General features: G+C 49.7%; 1 protein-coding gene across 1 annotated transcript in view; it reads left to right on the forward strand.

Annotated features, from left to right (window-relative positions):
* The window catches only part of LOC143837018 (intermediate conductance calcium-activated potassium channel protein 4-like), a 49,192-nt gene that overhangs the window by 19,471 nt on the left and 10,382 nt on the right, over positions 1 to 19,339 (forward strand). Inside the window, exons 2-5 of the mRNA XM_077336419.1 lie at positions 6,052 to 6,147; positions 12,779 to 13,188; positions 17,313 to 17,448; positions 18,414 to 18,524. Of these exons, the coding sequence (XP_077192534.1) occupies positions 6,052 to 6,147; positions 12,779 to 13,188; positions 17,313 to 17,448; positions 18,414 to 18,524 (753 nt within the window). The remainder of the gene's footprint in view (positions 1 to 6,051; positions 6,148 to 12,778; positions 13,189 to 17,312; positions 17,449 to 18,413; positions 18,525 to 19,339) is intronic.

Below are 19,339 nucleotides of genomic sequence, written 5' to 3' on the forward strand. Positions count from 1 at the left end.
TCATCCAGGGGAGGGGCTGTGGCTCAGTGGCAGGAAATCGGCTTTGCATACAGAAGGTCCCAGGTTCAATCCCTGGCATCTCCAGTTAAAAGGCGATGGGAGAATTCTCTGCTTGACACCTTGGTGCAGGGGTAGTCAACCTGTGGTCCTCCAGATGTTCATGGGCTGCAATTCCCATGAGCCCCTGCTGGCAGGGGCTCATGGGAATTGTAGTCCATGAACATCTGGAGGACCACAGGTTGACTACCCCTGCCTTGGTGAATTGCTGCCAGTTTGTGTAGGCAATACCAATGGTATGACTCAGGGGAGGGCTCTTGTTTGGGGGCTCTTGTTCATGCAGTAGGCCCCAGGTCCAGTCCTTGTCATCTCTGGCTAAAAGGAACCAGGTAGCGGTTATGTGAAATGCTCATCTGAGTTGACATAGTAAAAGGCAGCTTCAAGTGGGAGCTGGCATTTCTGTAGCGTTCTGCCACACCTTCAACACTGGTCAAGTTACTGCTTTTAGCCAGACATCAGCATTCCTGCTGCATCTCCATGCTGGGGGGGGGGGGCGGGAGGCTGTACCTGTTGTATTGCCACCTGCTCACCAGCTGTGAAAGCCACAGAACGTCTTGAAGGGTCTCATTTCAAGTGTAACTCCTGCTTCAGAATTTGTAAGAGGAGCACCATAAGCCACCCCTACCCCTCTCCAAACCTTCCAACCTTTCAAGGTAGATCTTTTGCTGGTCTGCTGCTTGAGGGGCTAAGATACCATAAGAACAGCTTCTGCTGGCTTTTTTCCCTATGATCCAGAAACCTCTTTTCTGCACAGAGCAATACCAAATTTGCCAATATGTACACCTTTCTCTACCAATTTCATTCTTAAAATAGTGAAATGTCTTGAGCTAAGCAGTGAAAGATTCAGGTCTTATTTATTTTGTTTGTTTGGCTTTTAGGCCGCCCCTCTCTGAAATGGTCTCCGGGCAGCTTACAAGCATGCTGGCAGGGGCTCATGGGAACTGTAGTCCATGGACATCTGGAGGGCCGCAGTTTGACCACCCCTGCTGTAGACAGACAGAATCCCCACAGCTGATTATCCAGGAAAGCTGTGGGTGACTTTGCAAAAAAATAAAAAAGGACAATGGAAAAAAAGTAAAAGTTTAACTAGTTTGGCTTTACAAAAGTAGCACTGCAGAGTGTGAGAATCAATGTACATCTCTCCCACCCACACCCACCCCGTCCCTCACCCCCTGGAGCTCTTGGCTGTCCTGTGTCCCCGGCCAGCCGTATGCACTCCTCGAGCGCGGTCCCATTGCAAGCACTTTCCCAGTTGTGAAAATATTTGCCCAGGGAGTGTCCCAGCCTGCCTTGGCTGCCTTTCAAAAGCTGCATCCAAGTGCCGAGTTCTGGGAATGTCACCTCTTAGCAGGGGAGGAAAGATTTCCTTCCAGGATGGCACCTAGAGAAAGTGATGTTGTGCCGAGAGATCCGGGTTCAAATGCCCGCTCCTGTGGGAACTTGGGGGTGATTGCGCTCTCTCTCTCTCTCGGCCTGTCCAACCTCTCAGGGCTGTTGTGTAGATAAAGCACAGAAGGGAAGACCATCTGCACCGCTCAGAGCTCCACGGAGGAAGAGGGAGATTCGAAATACACAATAAAAGAAATAACACTTGCAAAGCCCAAGTTCCCCTGCAATGACTGTGCAGGGGGAGTCCCACCTGGAGCGGCTCCAGTCCCTTTAGAAACCATCTGTTTCAGGTGGCAGCCAGTTACCTGGGTGAACACCGTTGCCCGACACAAAACCACAATGACGCTATTGTTGTAGTGGGCCTTTGGTCGCTCACCTCTCCTGTCCTCCTGCTCACCTGAGTTTTAACTCTTTTGGGTCGGCCCACTGCAAGGGAAAGAATGTCAATGCTGCAAACACCTGTGCTATATGCTACAGACAGGATTTCCTGTATGCCAAGACGACTGAAGGAATGGGTATTAGAGAGGGACTGTGGCTGGGTGGCAGAGCCTCTGCTTTGCATGCTGAAGGTCCCAGGTTCAAATCTCATGTGTCTGCGGTGCAAAAGATCAGGTTGCATTAAGAGTGCCTCAAAGAGAGATTTGAGGACTGGAGTCCAGAAGGGGGAAGGTTAGAAGAAGGACCTCAGTTGGGTATGATATCATAGAGTCCTAGAGTCCAAACCAGCCATTTTCTCCGGGGAAACTGATTTCGATTGCCTAGAGCAGGGGTAGTCAACCTGTGGTCCTCCAGATGTCCATGGACGACAATTCCCAGGAGCCCCTGCCAGCATTTGCTGGCAGGGGCTCGTGGGAATTGTAGTCCATGGACATCTGGAGGACCACAGGTTGACTACCCCTGGCCTAGAGCAGCTTTTCCCAACTTATTTACAGTTGAGAAACCCCTGGGACATTCTTCAGGCTTTGAGAAACCCCAGAAGTGGCACAATCGTGCAGAATAGGGTTGGGAAGCACAGCTGTGGACACGCCCACCTGGGGTCCCCCCAGGCCCATCATTGGCCATTTTTGGGGGTAGGGGCAGGTTGACATGACCATATACTATCATATCGCCCAATATATGCTTAACAACTTTTAAAATATATGTGTTGTTGTTGTTAGATGCCAAGTCGTGTCCGACCCATCATGACCCTGTGGACAATGATCCTCCAGGCCTTCCTGTCCTCTACCATTCCCCGGAGTCCATTTAAGCTTGCACCGACTGATTCAGTGACTCCATCCAGCCACCTCATTCTCTGTCGTCCCCTTCTTCTTTTGCCTTCAATCGCTCCCAGCATTAGGCTCTTCTCCAGGGAGTCCTTCCTTCTCATGAGGTGGCCAAAGTATTTGAGTTTCTTCTTCAGAAAATATGTATATATAATTACTTAACTCCTACCCATTTAGGAAGCCCTTCCGGGGCCTTGAAGAAACCCCAGGGTTTCACAAAACCCTGGTTGAGAAAGCCTGGTGTAGAGAGCAGTAGCAAGAGCAGAAGAGATGTCAGCTGTTTGAGATCCCCAAATATCCAGAAATGGAGTTGGCAACCTCGGGGCTATTTCCAACATATCCCTGGTTCCCGCACAAACACACTGCGTTTGGGAGGAGAGGGGATTTTGATAGAGGAAAGAGCCACCTGGGACACACCCCGGACTCCTTCCACACCAGAGGCATTCGCATCCCGCCCTCCTGGGTCTTTTGCACAATGGGCCAGTTTTGACCTTTAATGAGGAAAAGTGTTATTTGAAACCGGGCTTTGCGCAGCCTAGGTTTGAAACCCAGCCTCGGGGAGGTGTCGAAAATGGAATGATCTGGTTTAGCTTGTCCACGCGCCTCTGCCAGCATTTCGGACAAAGGGACAGTCATCAGGCTTTTCTTCCCGGTACGCGACAACAGTCCTTTTGCGTTGGCTGAGCTTATCTTAGGAGGCCTAATCGCTTAGAGCCTACCTCCACTTCTTCCTCTGGCCTCCTGCCTTTTCTCCTACAAATCTTTTAAAATCTGCCTGTGTATCTAATCAAACAGGGCAGCAGAGTTGCCATGATTCCAGGTTTACAGCAGGGCTTCAGTGTGGCCTTGGATGCCAGATGCCCCTGCCTTGAGAATCTGGTTTCTAACAAACCCTCAAGTTTCTAGCCCCTGTGGATGTCATGTGAAGGTGTGCCGAAAAGGGGCTGGGACAATCCCTTTTCAGCATACCCTGAGTCCCTGGCCTGTCTGGCCTGGAGGAAATTCGCCTTCTGATTCAAAAGTGGTGATCAGAGTTTCCCTGGTCATGCAAGGAAAGGCCAAAAGGGCCAAACCTTGAAAACCTCCCGGGGTGGCAAAAGCCGGCTGCAAATGGATGGCCGTTTCCCACCACTATTTCTCCCCTTTGTGCAGAATTTGGATGGACGGAGCACACCGTTTTCAGTTTTGCGGCACGGCAAGCACAGAGCCCTCCCCCGGCTTCTGCAACGCCAGTCGTGCTTTCCCTGAATGCGCTCTTTGTTGTCCGTTTTGAAAAACAAAAGTATTTAGCAATATTGAACATTGTGCCACTCAGTTACCTAAGCCTTTTACACACATACGATTCCCTAAAATAGCCTCATTTGAGCGTTTGATTTAGAGCTGTCAAGCTCTAGGTCTCGGGATGAAGAAGAAGAAGAAGAAGAAAAGTTGGTTCTTATATGCCGCTTTTCCCTACCCGAAGGAGGCTCAAAGCAGCTTACAGTCGCCTTCCCATTCCTCTCCCCACAACAGACACCCTGTGGGGTAGGTGAGGCTGAGAGAGCCTTGATATCACTGCTCGGTCAGAACAGCTTTATCAGCGCCGTGGGGAGCCCAAGGTCACCCAGCTGGCTGCATGTGGGGGAGCACAGAATCGAACCCGGCATGCCAAATTAGAAATCCGCACTCCTAACCACTACATCAAACTGGCTCTGGGATTACGGCTGATCTCTGGGTGACAGAGAGATCAATTCCCCTGGAGAGGACGGCTGTTGAGAAGGGAGGACTTGTTGCCTTCCCATCTCCGTGGAGGTCCCTCCAGTGTCAAAACTCTACCTGCACCTGATCTCCTCAAATTTCCCCGGCCCAGTGCTCTCAACTCAGCCTTGTGCGGAGAGAGGCAGCCCGGGGGGGGGGGGGCACTGACTTGTTGAACATATGGGGTTGCGTCGAAACTGGAATTTGAGACTTCCCAAGACGGCCCTACCCGTTATACTGAGCATCCTCAATACTAATCAAGCTGCAGGGCAAACAACACCTCGCCAGGGGTGCCCAGCATGTTCTCTAAAATGAAAAGCAGCCTGTGTTTGTGTGTGTGGCTGCAATTTTGAGGAAAGGGGAAGGCAAGAAGGCAGCGGCTTAGCCCTCTCTTAGTGGATTCGTTTTTTAGGTGGTTGCTGCTCAAAACGCCGCTCTCAATCTGCTAGCCTTCTGTCACTTTTCAGGTTGTAGTCCCCATCCCACAAAAAACTGGTGTTATTTACAAAAAAAGGTGTTACATCTAGCATAGCTAACTCTTCCCAAAATAATTTTCCTTCCAGTTTGGTTAATTCCTGGGTCTCAAAAACAAGAGGGGGAGGAAAGATTTGAGGTTCCAGGGGACGTGGACAGGCAGAGACCAGTTCAGTGCTTCCCCCGTTGACAGATACCTGCTGTAATTCAGCACCCCACCCCCTCCAACCCCTTTGTTAGCCCTGAGAGGACCGCAAGAAGTCTGGAATCTTATATTTGCATCACTGGTAATAGTTATACCCTAACAGCAGCCTGAAGCAGATGCTTTCCCCTATGCTTTCCTGGAACGGTGCTAAAAGAGATTTAAAAAACCACAATCTGCTAGATTTCTGCATGCGAGGCTGCTGTTTGAAGTTGTAAGAACAAGGCAGCAAGAAAGGTGGCATGCCTCTGTTTTTGTTTCACTTCTGCCCTAAAAATATCTTGCCACTGAAGGGTCCCTTTTGTCCACCTGGGAAGAAGGGATGGGGAAATGGATTTTTGAGCGATATCCACACATTATCAGATAATGTGCTAAAAATGCGCTATACCAAGGGTCCCCAACATCACACCCGTCGGCACAAGGTGCCCACTGACCCTTTTGCTGGCAACCTTCAAGACCTTTTAGAAAGTTGCCATGTGGGACTCTTCCGCAGGAAGGCTTCTGATTGGCTGATAGAGATTTGATTGGCTGTGAGGATTTTTCAAAATTGTTTCAATGGCAGCAGCTCTCGTAGTGCGGGTTCTCTCCTACTCTTCTTTCAAGTCCGTATTTTAAATTACTTCTCTTCTCCCTTGCCCTCGGGCTGCTTCTTTGTGTGTAGCTCCACCTCCTGTGGCGGCCATTTTGAAATTGTGCCCACCTCAGTGTGTCAGAATCCCAGAGGTGCCCAGAGGCTCAGATTGTTCACAACTGGTTTGTTGTATCCACAAAAATTGTGAATTCTTCTTATACTGCAGCAAGGACACTCTCCAGTGATGTGTGGGTACTGTGCAGCCCCAGCCAAGAGGTGACACATAATGCCAGAGTTTAGGAAATGGGGGGGGGTGTTTCCTTGCTCACCTTTCTTCCCTCTTCTTTCCCCACCTGCAGTGGTTTGCCTATTCCTTCACGGTGAAGTGCCTTATCTCCATCTCCACAGCTGGCCTGCTCATGCTCCTCCTAGCCTTTTACATCAAAGAGATCCAGGTAGGTGACTCTGATGTTTCTCAGATAACCAAGGGCAAAAAAGACGAGTTCCTCGTTGAGAATGGCTTGTTGTTTACCTCATTTATTTTGGAATGTGCAAGATCTGTAGTAGGCATGATTTTACAGCATATGGAGAATATCCTACAGGGAGAATTGGAGGAGATGCATAGTTAGCATATTAAGATTAGAAACTTCCTGGTATTTTTTCAAATAATAGTCCATGGACAGCTGGAGGGCCGCAGTTTGACTACCTCTGATCTAGATCTATGCAAGCTGGATTGTTGCAAGGAAACACCGTTTGTTATGCCTAAAATAGTTGTTAGAATCATAGAGTTGGAAGGGACCTTCAGGGCCATTTGGTCCAACTCCCTGCAGAATACAGGAAACTCACAACTACATGCCCACCTACCATGACCCCAATTCCATGCCCAGTTGATGTTGGCAGAGCTTAAATATGCAAAGCAGGAGGCATGCACCAAGTGCTTAAAGAATAAGAGAAACAAGGATGGAAAGAAAAGAGGAGAGAGATAGTCCTAACAGTCTGACTGACTGTAGTTTTGGAGGAATCAGAGAGGAAGCGTACCCAAAGGAGCAGGAAGTCTCCATTTGCGCCAGTCAGGTCAGAGGAGAAGAATATGATTCTATGATTCTATGATTCTATGACTAAAGCATCCAAGAAAAGTGTGCATCCAACCTTTGCTTGAAGAGGGCCAGTGAGGGGGAGCTCACCACCTCCTTAGGCAGCCTCTTCCACTGCTGAACTACTCTGACTGTGAAAACTTTTTCCTGACATCTAGCCTATATCGTTGTACATGTAGTTTAAACCCATTACTGTGTGTCCTTTCCTCTGCAGCCAATGGGAACAGCATCCTGCCCTCCTCCAAATGACAACCTTTCAAATACTTAAAGAGGGCTATCATGTCCCCTCTCTTTTTCTCCAAGCTGAACATTCCCAAGTCCCTCAACCTATCTTCATAGGGCTTGGTCCCTTGGCCCCAGATCATCCTCGTCGCTCTCCTCTGTACCCTTTCAATTTTATCTACGTCCTTCTTGAAGTGAGGCCTCCAGAACTGCACACAGTACTCCAGGTGTGGTCTGACCAGTGCCGTATACAATGGGACTATGACATCTTGTGATTTTGATGTGATGCCCCTGTTGATACAGCCCAAAATGGCATTCACCTTTTTTACCGCTGCATCACACTGTCTGCTCATGTTTAGTTTACAATCCACAAGTACCCCAAGGTCTCGTTCACACACAGCGTTACCTAGAAGCGTATCCCCCATCCAGTAGGTATGCTTTTCATTTTTCTCACCCAGATGCAGAACTTTACACTTATCTTTATTAAATTTCATCTTGTTCTCATTTGCCCATTTTTCCATTGTGTTCAGATCTCGTTGAACTCTGTCTCTATCTTCTGGAATATTTGCCAGTCCTCCCAATTTGGTGTCATCTGCAAACTTGATGAGTAGTCCCTCCACCCCCTCATCTAGATCATTAATAAATAACATGAGGAAGTGTATTAAAGGGTTGTGGCATTAGGAAGGTTGAGAACCACTGACCTAAAGAAATGCCCCCCAATGAATGTACCACTACTCAGTTTCAGAAGAAAACAGAGGTGAAAGGAAGGAGCGGGTGGGAAGTCTGGACTTGTCCGTCCCAGGCTGGGAGGGGAGCCCAGAATTCGCCCGCTGAGGCCTCAGCACTCTCTGTCTCTGTTTGAAGCACAAAGGAGCCGGCGACACTCGGAAAATACGCATCAGGCGGGTTTTTCTTTTCCTCTGGGCCGTTTGATCGAGCGGCTGATTTCGGAGAGAGGCAGGCGTTTTCCTGGCTGAGTCACAACTGTCTGCCGACCTGCTGCAGCCAAGCTGTGGTCGGGCAGGGTGGATACGGTGGCTGGCTGAAGGATGTGATTGGTCAGGCGATGGTGCGGGCTCTCTTAAACCTTCTGTTCTTTTTTGGGGGGGGGCAAAAGCGTTCTCTGAAACTTCAGATTCAGATCCAAGCGCTTGTGCAGTTCAACGAGGCAAAATTAGTTAAGTGCTGATTTTTTTAAACAGCGCATCAGAGATAGAGAGCGATCTGAGCTGGTTTTTTGTATCCCGCTTTTTGCTGCCTGAAGGAGTCTCTTGGTGTAGCTTGGTGTCGTGGTTAGGAGTGCGGACTTCTAATCTGGCAAGCTGGGTTTGATTCCCCGCTACTCCTCCACATGCAACCAGCTGGGTGACCTTGGGCTCACCACGGCTCTGATAAAGCTGTTCTGACCGAGCAGGAATATCAGGACTCTCTCAGCCTCACCTCCCTCACAGGGTGTCTGTTGTGGGGAGAGGAAAGGGAAGGAGAATGTAAGCCGCTTTGAGACTCCTTTGGGTAGAGAAAAGCAGCATATAAGAACCTTCTTCTTCAAAGCGGCTGATAATTGCCTTCCTTTTCTCTCTTCACAACAGATACCCTGTGAGGGAGGTGGGGCTGAGAGAGCTCTGAGAGAACTGGGACCAGCCCCAGGACACCCAGCTGGCTGCATGTGGAGGAGGAGGGGGGAATCAAACCCAGCTCTCCAAATTAGAGTCCAGTGCTCTTTAACCTCTACATCACCTAACCTCTTGAGGTGTTTTGCCATGGCCTGCCTCTGTGTAGCAACCTCAAAGAGGGAGAGACATCGATATCGGCCATGCTTCTTTTCTGTCACAACCTTAGCCCAGGGACAGAATCCGTGAAGTGATCTGCCTGCCCAATTATTTAGCTGGCTGAGGAATTTATATTCTCCTTTACAAACTTTACAAGGCACACAACAGACACTTTATGGGTATTTCCAGGAATACCGTCTTGGGAGAGCCAGATCCAAGCCCTGTAGGGTTGCCAGTGGTGGGGATTTCGGAGGTGGAGCCTGGGGAAGGCAAGATTTGGGGAGGAGATCGGCCTCAGCGGGGTATAATGCCATCAAGGCCACCTTCCCAAGCAGTTCTTTTTTTCTGGGGAGAAGATCTCTCTAAGCTGGGAGATCAGGGTGTAAACTGCACGGAGCTTTTTTTCCGACCCCAGATCGATTCAGTCCCTGCCCTCTACACAGAATGCGATTTCCGTTTGGATTTGGGGTGATTTAAATTTTCCTTCTGCAGCAAGAAGGATTGACCCAGAGTGACCCTACCTTTACTGTGCGATATCTCAGAGTGCTTTTAATCCTCAATCTCCGGATTGGGAAAGAAAGCTCCATGGTAGAGAACCTCTTATAGGCTACACCTGGTCATGTGACACGCTTGCCTTAAAGGAGAAGCCCCTAATTTCTCTCAACTTCTGTGGTCCTAGATTTTTCCTCCCTCCTCTGCCTTTTTCAGTCCTCTCCCCTCCCTCTCCCCTCCAAGAAAAGAAAGAGGCTCCCTGCCTGGCTCCTCTCCCCCCCCCTTCAAGAAAAGAAAGAAAGAGGCTTGGCTCCCCCCCACCTTCTGAGCCTCCCTAACTATGTGCAGAAGACTTTCCTGTTTCAATGGGGGGGGGGAGGGGAAGATCCGAGTTCAAAGCGATCTGAATTCAACAGGATTGACAATGGAATAAACAAAGTAAGTGCAGACTCTGCCCAGGTCCCAGGAGATCTCTGATCACCATCTGGGGACTTTGAATACTATCTGGGGGTGGGGTGGGGGTGGAAGCAGGGTTTTTTTTAAAACTGTTTATCTGTAAATTGATAAAAGTTTCAGTAATCAGTAATCCTCACAAAGAATTACTTAGTTGGCTGAGGAGTTTATATCTTGTTTTACGACCTGTACAGCACCCCCATCAGTAAGCCAGGAATAAAACTTAAGAGGGAGAGGTACAGGCTTCCTGATGTTGTGTAGGGATGTTGCTGTAAGTGCCCTCTTAGAAGAGCTAGATTCAAATCCAGTACAATCCGCCCTCCTGCCTACTTTATGGAGCAGTTCCTGAGTAGAATAGAACTGCTGCAATCTTAACAGCAGGGGTAGTCAAACTGCGGCCCTCCAGATGTCCATGGACTACAATTCCCACGAGCCCCTGCCAGCATTCGCTGGCAGGGGCTCCTGGAAATTGTAGTCCATGGACATCTGGAGGGCTGCAGTTTGACTACCCCTGCTTAACAGGGACAATGGGCATTGCAAAACCCTGTGTGGCTCCAGATTGCGGTTGAGCAGAGCTTCCCGTGTTAATGAGTGACTGCTTGGGTGCACTGCTGTGGCTCTCCAGATGTCCATGGACTACAATTCCCATGAGCCCCTGCCAGCGGGAATTGTAGTCCACAGACATTTGAAGAGCCACTCCTGGCTCAGAGAGACACACCGCTTCAGTACCATTTGAGAAATCAACATGATTTTCAGAGTATAAACTTTCAAGAGTCAAAAATTTTGTTTCCTGGAAGCTTATACCTCAAAACTCCTATTGGTCCTGGATGTGGATTTAGCTGTTCTCCTGCAGATGAGAGATTAGATTAGAGCCTCTTGTGGCGCAGAGTGGTAAGGCAGCCGCCTGAAAGCTTTGCCCATGAGGCTGGGAGTTCAATCCCAGCAGCCGGCTCAAGGTTGACTCAGCCTTCCATCCTTCCAAGGTCGGTAAAATGAGGACCCAGCTTGCTTGCTGGGGGGTAAACGGTAATGACTGGGGAAGGCACTGGCAAACCACCCCGTATTAAGTCTGCCATGAAAACGCTAGAGGGCGTCACCCCAAGGGTCAGACATGACCCGGTGCTTGCACAGGGGATACCTTTTACCTGCAGGTGAATACAGCCACCCTCTGAGAAGAGGCATCCCATCTTGTCTGTGTGTGCACACACTTCCAATCCTAAGAACATCTCCCTAGGAGCAAGTCCAATTTAACAGAGTGGAGTAGGATTCTGAGTAGATCAGTCTTCCTCCAATGCACCAGTGGCTCTTCTCCAGAAGCAGGGAGTCCTTTTGCGGTCAGACAGAAATTCCACAGGTATTATCGGCCGTGGAGTGCCAAGAGATACCGTCTGCCTGAGTCACACAGATGGGCACACCCGGCGGCGCGAGCTGCTCTTGGCGATACCTGAGCTGCCAAAACACCTCCCTAATCTCTGTTCGCACCTGTGGATGCAAGCGCCCCAAATGAAGTAAGCACAGGAGAACAGCTGCTGCATTTCCGGTTGCATTAACTTTGCGCTTCATTTTTAAAAAGGGAGAAAGAGGAAAAGGAACTCCAGAGCCGTTCCTAAAACTGACGCCTGCAGGTCCGATGGCGAAAGTGTAACTCCTTGTGGTAGTTCTTACAACAGCCCTGTGAAGTAGGACCCTCCCCCGACAGAGTAGAGCCAGAGAGTGGTTTCCTTGGGGCAGGGGTCCCCAACGTGGTCCCTGGGGACCTCTTTCCTGTTTGACACCTGTGACACCTTTAAGATCAACAAATTTTTATGTGAGGGATAAGCTTTCTTGTGCAAGCACAGCAGCTCTTACCACTGTGTTGGTTTTATTCTCTCCTACTGCTCTTTCTGGTGCCCTTTTCAAAAATCACCCCTCTTGGGCTCTCGGTGCCAGGAACTACTAGTAGTAGTTGTTAACAATAACAATAACAATAACAATATTTCTTTACCACCCTTGCAAATCATCTAAATATGCAAACGACACATCTCCCCCAATGCCACCTGTAGGATATTCTATATATGGTGCCCACTGCAGATCTTGCCAATTTAGGATTGCTGGCTCTGGGTTGGGAAATACCTGGAGACTTTAGGCATGGAGCTGAGAGTGGGCTGGGTTGGGGGCTGGGCGGGATCTCAGTCTTGTATAATGCTGTAGAGCAGGGGTAGTCAACCTGTGGTCCTCCAGATGTCCATGGACTACAATTCCCATGAGCCCCTGTCAGCGTTTGCTGGTAGGAGCTCATGGGAATTGTAGTCCATGGACATCTGGAGGACCACAGCTTGACTACCCCTGCTGTAGAGTCCATCCTCCAAAGCAGCCATTTTCTTCAGGGGAACTGATCTCTTTAGTCTGCAGAAGACCTGTAATTTCAGGGACCTCCATGTCCTACCTGGAGACTGGCATCCCTAGGCATATTCTAATTATAGTGTGGTCTGATCTTCTCAGATCTCAGAAACCAAGCAGACTCGATATTTGAATGGGAGTCCGAGGAAGGCTCTGCAGAGGAAGGCCACGGCAGACCACCTCTGCTTCTCTCTGACCTTGAAAGCCCCTTGCTGGGGTTGGCATTAATCAGATGTGATTTGACAGCTCCTTACACACACACGTACCAGGGAAATGAATCGCGTATGTTCCTGTGTGCCTAGTTATGGACATACTGGATGATAATCTAAGGCTGACGATAGGGCTGCCACGCTTCAAGTGGTGGCTGGAGATGTCCCTCTAATCCAGGGGTAGTCAAACTGCAGCCTCCAGATGTCCATGGACTACAATTCCCAGAAGCCCCTGCCAGCATATCGCTGGCAGGGGCTTCTGGGAATTGTGGTCCATGGACATCTGGAGGGCCGCAGTTTGACTACCCCTGCTCTAATCCAACTGGTCCCTGAGCAGCAGAGACCATTTCCCTTGGAGAAAACGCCCCCCTCCCCCAACCCCTTCTTAACCTAGGCTCCACCGCAGATCTCCAGAAATTTCCCAAGCTGGGGTTGGTAACGTCGTTTCCTCTGCCTTCCCTTCCCTAGCTGTTCATGCTGGACAACTCCCTGGAGGACTGGCGGATCGCGATCAGCGCCTCCAAGCTGGGACTGCTGGCTCTGGAGCTCTTGGTCTGCTCCCTTCACCCATTCCCCTTGGGAGACTCTCCCTGCCTGGACCCGAAGCCCACCAGGACGTTTGTCTTCCTCTCGGACTCCGACATGATCCTCTCCCTGCTCATGTTCCTCCGGCTCTACCTGGTGCCGCGGGCCGTGCTCTTGCGGAGCAGCGTGCTGGGCGACGCCTCGTACCGCAGCATCGGCTCGCTCAACAAGATCCACTTCCAGTATCCCTTCGTGCTGCGGGTGATGGTCAACAACCAGCCCGGGCGGGTGCTGCTCATCTTCACTGTGGGGCTCTGGATCATCGCCTTTTGGATTCTGTCCGTCTGCGAAAGGTGAGGGTGTGTGCCCGCCCTCTAGGAGAGGGCTGCAGATTCTGGGATAGGAAAGGCCTGGAGATAGAGTGGCCACCTGCGGGGGAAGGAGGGTAGGGTTCCCAGGTGGAGGTTGGGAAACCTCTGGAGATTTGGGGGTGGAGCCTGGGGAGGACAGGGATCTCAGTGGGGTACAAGGCCACCAAAGTATCCAATTTCTCTGGGAGAACTCTGTCGTCTGGAGAGGAGCTATAATCCCAGGGGATCCCCAGATCCCAACTGGATTTGCCCTTGGTACTCCTTGGACTGCAAGGCGAACAAACCGGTCAGTCCTAGAGGAGATCAGCCCTGACTGCTCCTTAGAAGGCCAGATCCTGAAGATGAAACTCAGATACTTTGGCCACCTCATGAGAAGGACTCCCTGGAGAAGAGCCTAATGCTGGGAATGATTGAGGGCAAAAGAAGAAGTGGACGACAGAGAATGAAGTGGCTGGATGGAGTCACTGAAGCAGTCAGTGCAAACTTAAATGGACTCCGGGGAATGGTAGAGGACAGGAAGGCCTGGAGGATCATTGTCCATGGGGTCGCGATGGGTCAGACACGGCTTCGTAACTAACAACAACAAGTCCTATCCAAGGCCCAGATTTGTGGATGAGCTCTTGATGGGTCATAATTTATTATCTGGTTGGGACAAATTGCTTTCTGATAGTAACACCTCTGTTACTTACAATATGTAGGCTGCTATTAAAATTTGAGCAAAATTTATCTCTTCAGAGAGCCCACCTTTTGTCTCTTGGGCACTTATAATATTTTATTGGATCCATTGTTTTTAGTTATTAGGTAAATTCAAACCAGGATAGTTATTCAGTTAGTTTCTGAAGGATCAGTTTAACTGTGTGCAGTTCTGGAGGCCTCACTTCAAAAAGCACGTGGACAGAAATTGAAAGGGTGCAGAGGAGAGTGATGAGGACGATCCGGGGCCAAGGGACCAAGCCCTAGGAGGAAGGGCTGAGAGACTAGGGAATGTTCAACCTGGAGAAGAGGAGATTGAGAGGGGACATGATGGCTGTCTTTAAATATATGAAAGGTTGTCACTTGGAGGAGGGCAGAGAATGGTCCCTCTTGGCAGCAGAGGAGAAGACCCACAGCAATGGCTTTAAACTACAAGTACAACGATATAGGCTAGATATCAGAAAAAAACTTCACGGTCAGAGTAGTTCAGCAGTGGAATCGACTGCCTAAAGAGGTGGTGGGCTCACCCTCACTGGCTATATTCAAGCAGCAAGGAAAAAGCAGGAATCAAGCCAACAATGGCAACCATATGGTCAACTTGTAGGCAGTGCCCACAAGATCCCCAGGTTACATTGAAGGTGAATACATATGTGTTGGCTAGATAATGGCAGGCGAATCTTAGTTCTGCCTTTGAATGAACCAATTTGAATAAACATCCCCGATTAAGAGTCACTGAGGAAGAAGATTTTCCAGAGCGAGCAATCTGCCTAGAGGCTTATTTGACTGAATAAAATCTATCCTCATCAGCCTGAGGATAAAATCTGTCATCGTCAGCCTGATCCCTGGTTTTTCCTTGATTCTTCAGCTGACGGATCTTCTCTGTTTCTTCAGGTCTTCAAGCAGGAGCTGGACAGAGAATTATCAAGGGGGTTTTAGGCTGATCCTGCTTTGCGCAGGGAGTTGGACTGGAAGGCCTGTGTGGCCCCTTCCAGCTTTATGAGTCTATGGATTTCATTGTATTTTAATTTAAACCATATATATCAGGGGTAGTGAAACTGCGGCCCTCCAGATGTCCATGGACTACAATTCCCAGAAGCCCCTGCCAGCATTCGCTGGCAGGGGCTCCTGGGAATTGTAGTCCATGGACATCTGGAGGGCCGCAGTTTGACTACCCCTGATATATATGATCTGTGACGGGAAATGACTCTATTTATTGTTACTTGTCTCTGGGTTTATTCTTATTTGCAGTAGCCTTTGGCTCAGCGCAACAAATTGACTGACTGACTCAAGTGGCGTTTTGGAGGTGGAGACTGGGGCGGGGCCTCAGAAGATTATAAGCCCCTAGAGCCCGCCCTCGAAAGCAGCCATTTTATCTAGGGAAATCGATCTGTGTTGTCTGGAGAACAGTGATCATTCTGGGAGAATTCTCGAGAATTCTCTGCCTTACTTGATGGCCAAACTTTAGCACTGAGTCACCTTACAAGACCCAAAAGGATCATGGGAAACAAGGAGAGAGAGCAAACAATGGCCAGGAGTTCCGGCATAGAGAGGCAAACTTGTTTGTTGTGAAATGTGGTAGAAAGAAAATAGCCTAACAGCATTTATTCTGTGATGAGTGGTCTTCTGCATCCGATTAAGTGAGACTGACTCACAACACCTCATGCCAGGATATATTTTATTCGTCTTCAAGGAACCCTCTGAGATCACATTTGAGTCAGCAGTGACAGACTAACCGGCGACTCCCCTAGGATGACCGTGTCTTACCTCAGGTCTTCATCCTCAGAACTCTGGCCCCTGAAAGTCTGGGAGTGCCAGTGGTGTGGAGTGGTGTGGAGTGTCAGACTAGGGTCCCCAACATGGCGCCCGCCAAGTGCTTTCAGAAAATAGGTGGGTCTAGGTGGTGTTTACCTGGCAGGACTTCTTATTGGCTACGCAGGTTGAACGACATCCTGCTGAACAGGGCTGCTGAATGAAATGTTGAAGAGTTACTATTCTAACCTGGCTCCCTGGTATTTTGTGGTGGGCTTCACCTGTGGTGGCAGCCGAAGTCAAAACTTATTGTATCGCCAAAGATCAGCAAGTTGTTATGGCAGCCATTTTGTGGCTTACTCCACTGCACCATGTCAGAATTCCATAGGTGCCTGCAGGCTTTAAAATGTTGGAGACCCCTAGATAGGATCTGGGAGACCTAGCCTAGAATCTTCACCCCAGGGAAGCGTGCTGGGTGACAGGGTTTCCAATTTACCTGCTATAGCAGGTGACTTCCAATCCCATCTCTTGAATGAGTGGTGGGGTAAAAATGGAGGGGGGGGGGAAGATGTCACTGACTCATCAACTTCTGGCTAAAATTTGGAAGTGATATCTCTGATGCTCTAGGATTTCAGTGCTCTCTGGAAGCCAGCATGGTGTAGTGGTTAAAAGCGTCAGCTTCTAATCTGGTGAGCCAGGTTTGACTCCCTGCTTCTCCACAGGCAGCCAGCCAGCCAGCCAGCTTGGGCTCGTCACAGCCCTGGAAGTGCTCTTCTGACCGAGCAGTAATATCAGGGCGCTCTCAGCCTCACCTACCACACAGGGTGTCCATTGTGGGGAGAGGAAAGGGGAGGCAATAGGAAGCCGCTTTGAGACTCCTTTGGGTAGAGAAAAGCGGCATATAAGAACCAACTCTTTTTCTTCTTCAGTAATATCAGGGCTCTCTCAGCCTCACCAGCCTCATAGGGGGTCAACTGAGGGGAGAGGAAGGGAAAGCGATTGTAAGCCGCTTTGAGACTCCTTTGGGCACTGAAAAGTGGGGTATAAAAACCAACTTTTCTTCTTTTCGCTGCATCAGTGGTGTCTCTCCCCAGCACAGAAATCTTTAATAGAAGGCCAGGTTAGCTTTGCTTTCAGGTGTAGATAATTTATATTCCATCTGACAGCAACTAGTCTGTTACTAAGGGATGCCAGCTCATCTCCAGACTAGAGGCATCAATTCCCCTGGAGAAAATGGCTGCTTTGGAGGGAGGACTCCATAGCCTTGTACCCCCCCCTCCCCACGAGGTCCTCTTCCTCCTCAGGCTCCATCATCTCTTCAGTCTTACACCCACCATAAAGTCAATAAACCCACTGGGTGGACATCTCTGTCGTATTCCACTGGCAAATACTAGATTTGTGAAGGTGGTGCCTCGAGAGTTTTCGTGTGGAGTTTCAGAAGAATTATACCCCATTGAAATCTCTCCCTTCGCCAAACTCTGCCCTTCTCAGGCTCCTTCCCCCAAATATCCAGGTATTCCCAGCTGGAGCTGGCAATGCTCCTCCCAGCTCACTTTAGGATCATGCCCTGAGTGAGGAGAATTGCATTTCACAATGTCGTGTCTCCCGCCCAAGCCCTATGGATGCCAGTTTCCTGAGGTGCCTCTCTCATTTCTGCCCAACAGGCAGCACATGGATGATGAAGACTTCCTGGGGCGAACGGTTTGGCTGATTCCCATCACGTTCCTAACCATCGGCTATGGGGACGTGGTACCAGTGACGGTGTGCGGCAAAATGGTGTGCCTGTTCACTGGCGTGATGGTAAGATTGTCTACGGCAGGCTTTCTCAACATATTTACCATTGAGAAACCCCTGAAACATTCTCCAGGCTTCAAGAAACCCCCAAAGTGGTGCAATCATGCAGAATAGGGTTGGGAAGCAGAGCTGTGGACACGCCCACCTGGGGCCACTCCCCTTCCCACCCCCTCCAGGCCCATCATTGGCCATTTTGAGAGATAAGGGAGGGCGGGTCGACATGACCATATATAGACACACTACCCAATAAATGTTTAACAAATTTTAAAAAATGAATTAATTCCCACCCATTGGGGAAAGCCTTCCAGGGCCGTCAAAAAATGCCAGGGTTCCACACAACCCTGGTTGAAAAACCTGGTCTACCGTATACCAACTTATCAGGCGTGAACTGTTTCTTTCTGCCTTTGTTTTCGGTGTGGAACTCTGGGACATGAACCCGTTTTGTCTCTACCTCTCATGCCTTCAGTCCCGTTCACCAGGGACGTTCTAACCCTAACTTTTGTGGCTTTTACATTATGTTGTAAGGATTTAATTGTTGGAAACGGACATTTAAAAAATCTGTGCTCACTGCCTTTAAAATTTCAGAATGAAAGGCGAGGTGAAAAACTCCTCTTCTACATACCATATTTGCCGGCGTATAAGACGATCGGGCGTATAAGACGACCCCCCAACATTTCCACTCAAAATATAGAGTTTGTTACATTACATTACAGTACTATGGGCCACTATGGGTAGCTATGTCTATCCCAACTGAAGTGCACCCGGCTTATAGGATGACCCCCCCCCCACTTGGAGGCATGTTTTTCAGGGGGGGGAAGTAGTCTTATACGCCAGCAAATACTGTATTTAAGTTTTGCCTGCAATTAGGACTGACATCTCCCTGATTCGTCACTCAAGCCACAATGCCCTGGAAGCTCTCCCCCCCCCCCATTTTGTTGCCTCACTCCCTCTGCCTTCTCCTTGTTTCACAGGGGGTGGGCTGTACGGCACTCTTGGTGGCTGTGGCGGCCGACAAGCTGGAGTTCAATCGGGCCGAGAAGCATGTGCACAATTTCATGATGGACATCCAGTGCACCAAAGAGGTAACCGAAGCATCTGCCTCCACTGTCATGGCAACCAGAGGGGTCAGTCTAGCACAGAGGTGGGCAAACTGTGTCCCTCCAGATGTCCATGGACTACAAGTCCCACGAGCCCCTGCCAGCATATCGCTGGCAGGGGCTCATGGGAATTGTAGTCCATGGACATCTGGAGGACCACAAGTTGACTACCCCTGGTCTACTACTTATTGTCAAGTTTGGCAGCCTTGGATACGTCCATCAATGGCTACTAGGTCTGGTGACTAAAGGGAACTGTTATATACAGGGGGAGCACGTTTCTGAATACCTGTGCTTGAGGACAACATCAGGGCAAGGCCTTGGCCTCTATGCCTTGCTGTTGGACCTCCAGAGGAAAGGGCTGGCCAACAGCTGAGACACGATGCTGGACTAGATGGACCACTGGTCTGCTCCAGTAGGGCTTTTCTGCTGTTCTTAAATCACCACCCAGCAGTCTAAAGAGATCCTCTACATCCAGAGGCAGTCAGCCTCTGAAACCTAGTGCTAGGAGGCAACGTTAAGGGAAGGCCTTGGCTTTTTTATGCTGTTGGTTGGCCTTCCAGGACAGTGGATGGCCTCTGTGAGAGACAGGATGCTGGCCCAGATGGACCCCTGGACTGATCCAGCAGGGCTTGTCTTCTGTTCTTATGCAGGCCTCAGCCTCTCTGCCCTCTTGCTGGGCCTCCGGAGGAACTGGTTGGCCACTCTGTGTAACTGGATGCTGGGCTAGATGGACCACTGGTCTGATCCAGCAGGGCTCTTCTGAGGTTCTTATGAAAGCCTCAGCCTCTATGCCCTCAGAC

The sequence above is a fragment of the Paroedura picta genome, chromosome 5 (assembly GCF_049243985.1).
Source record: "Paroedura picta isolate Pp20150507F chromosome 5, Ppicta_v3.0, whole genome shotgun sequence".
In the NCBI taxonomy this organism is placed as follows: Eukaryota; Metazoa; Chordata; class Lepidosauria; order Squamata; family Gekkonidae; genus Paroedura; species Paroedura picta.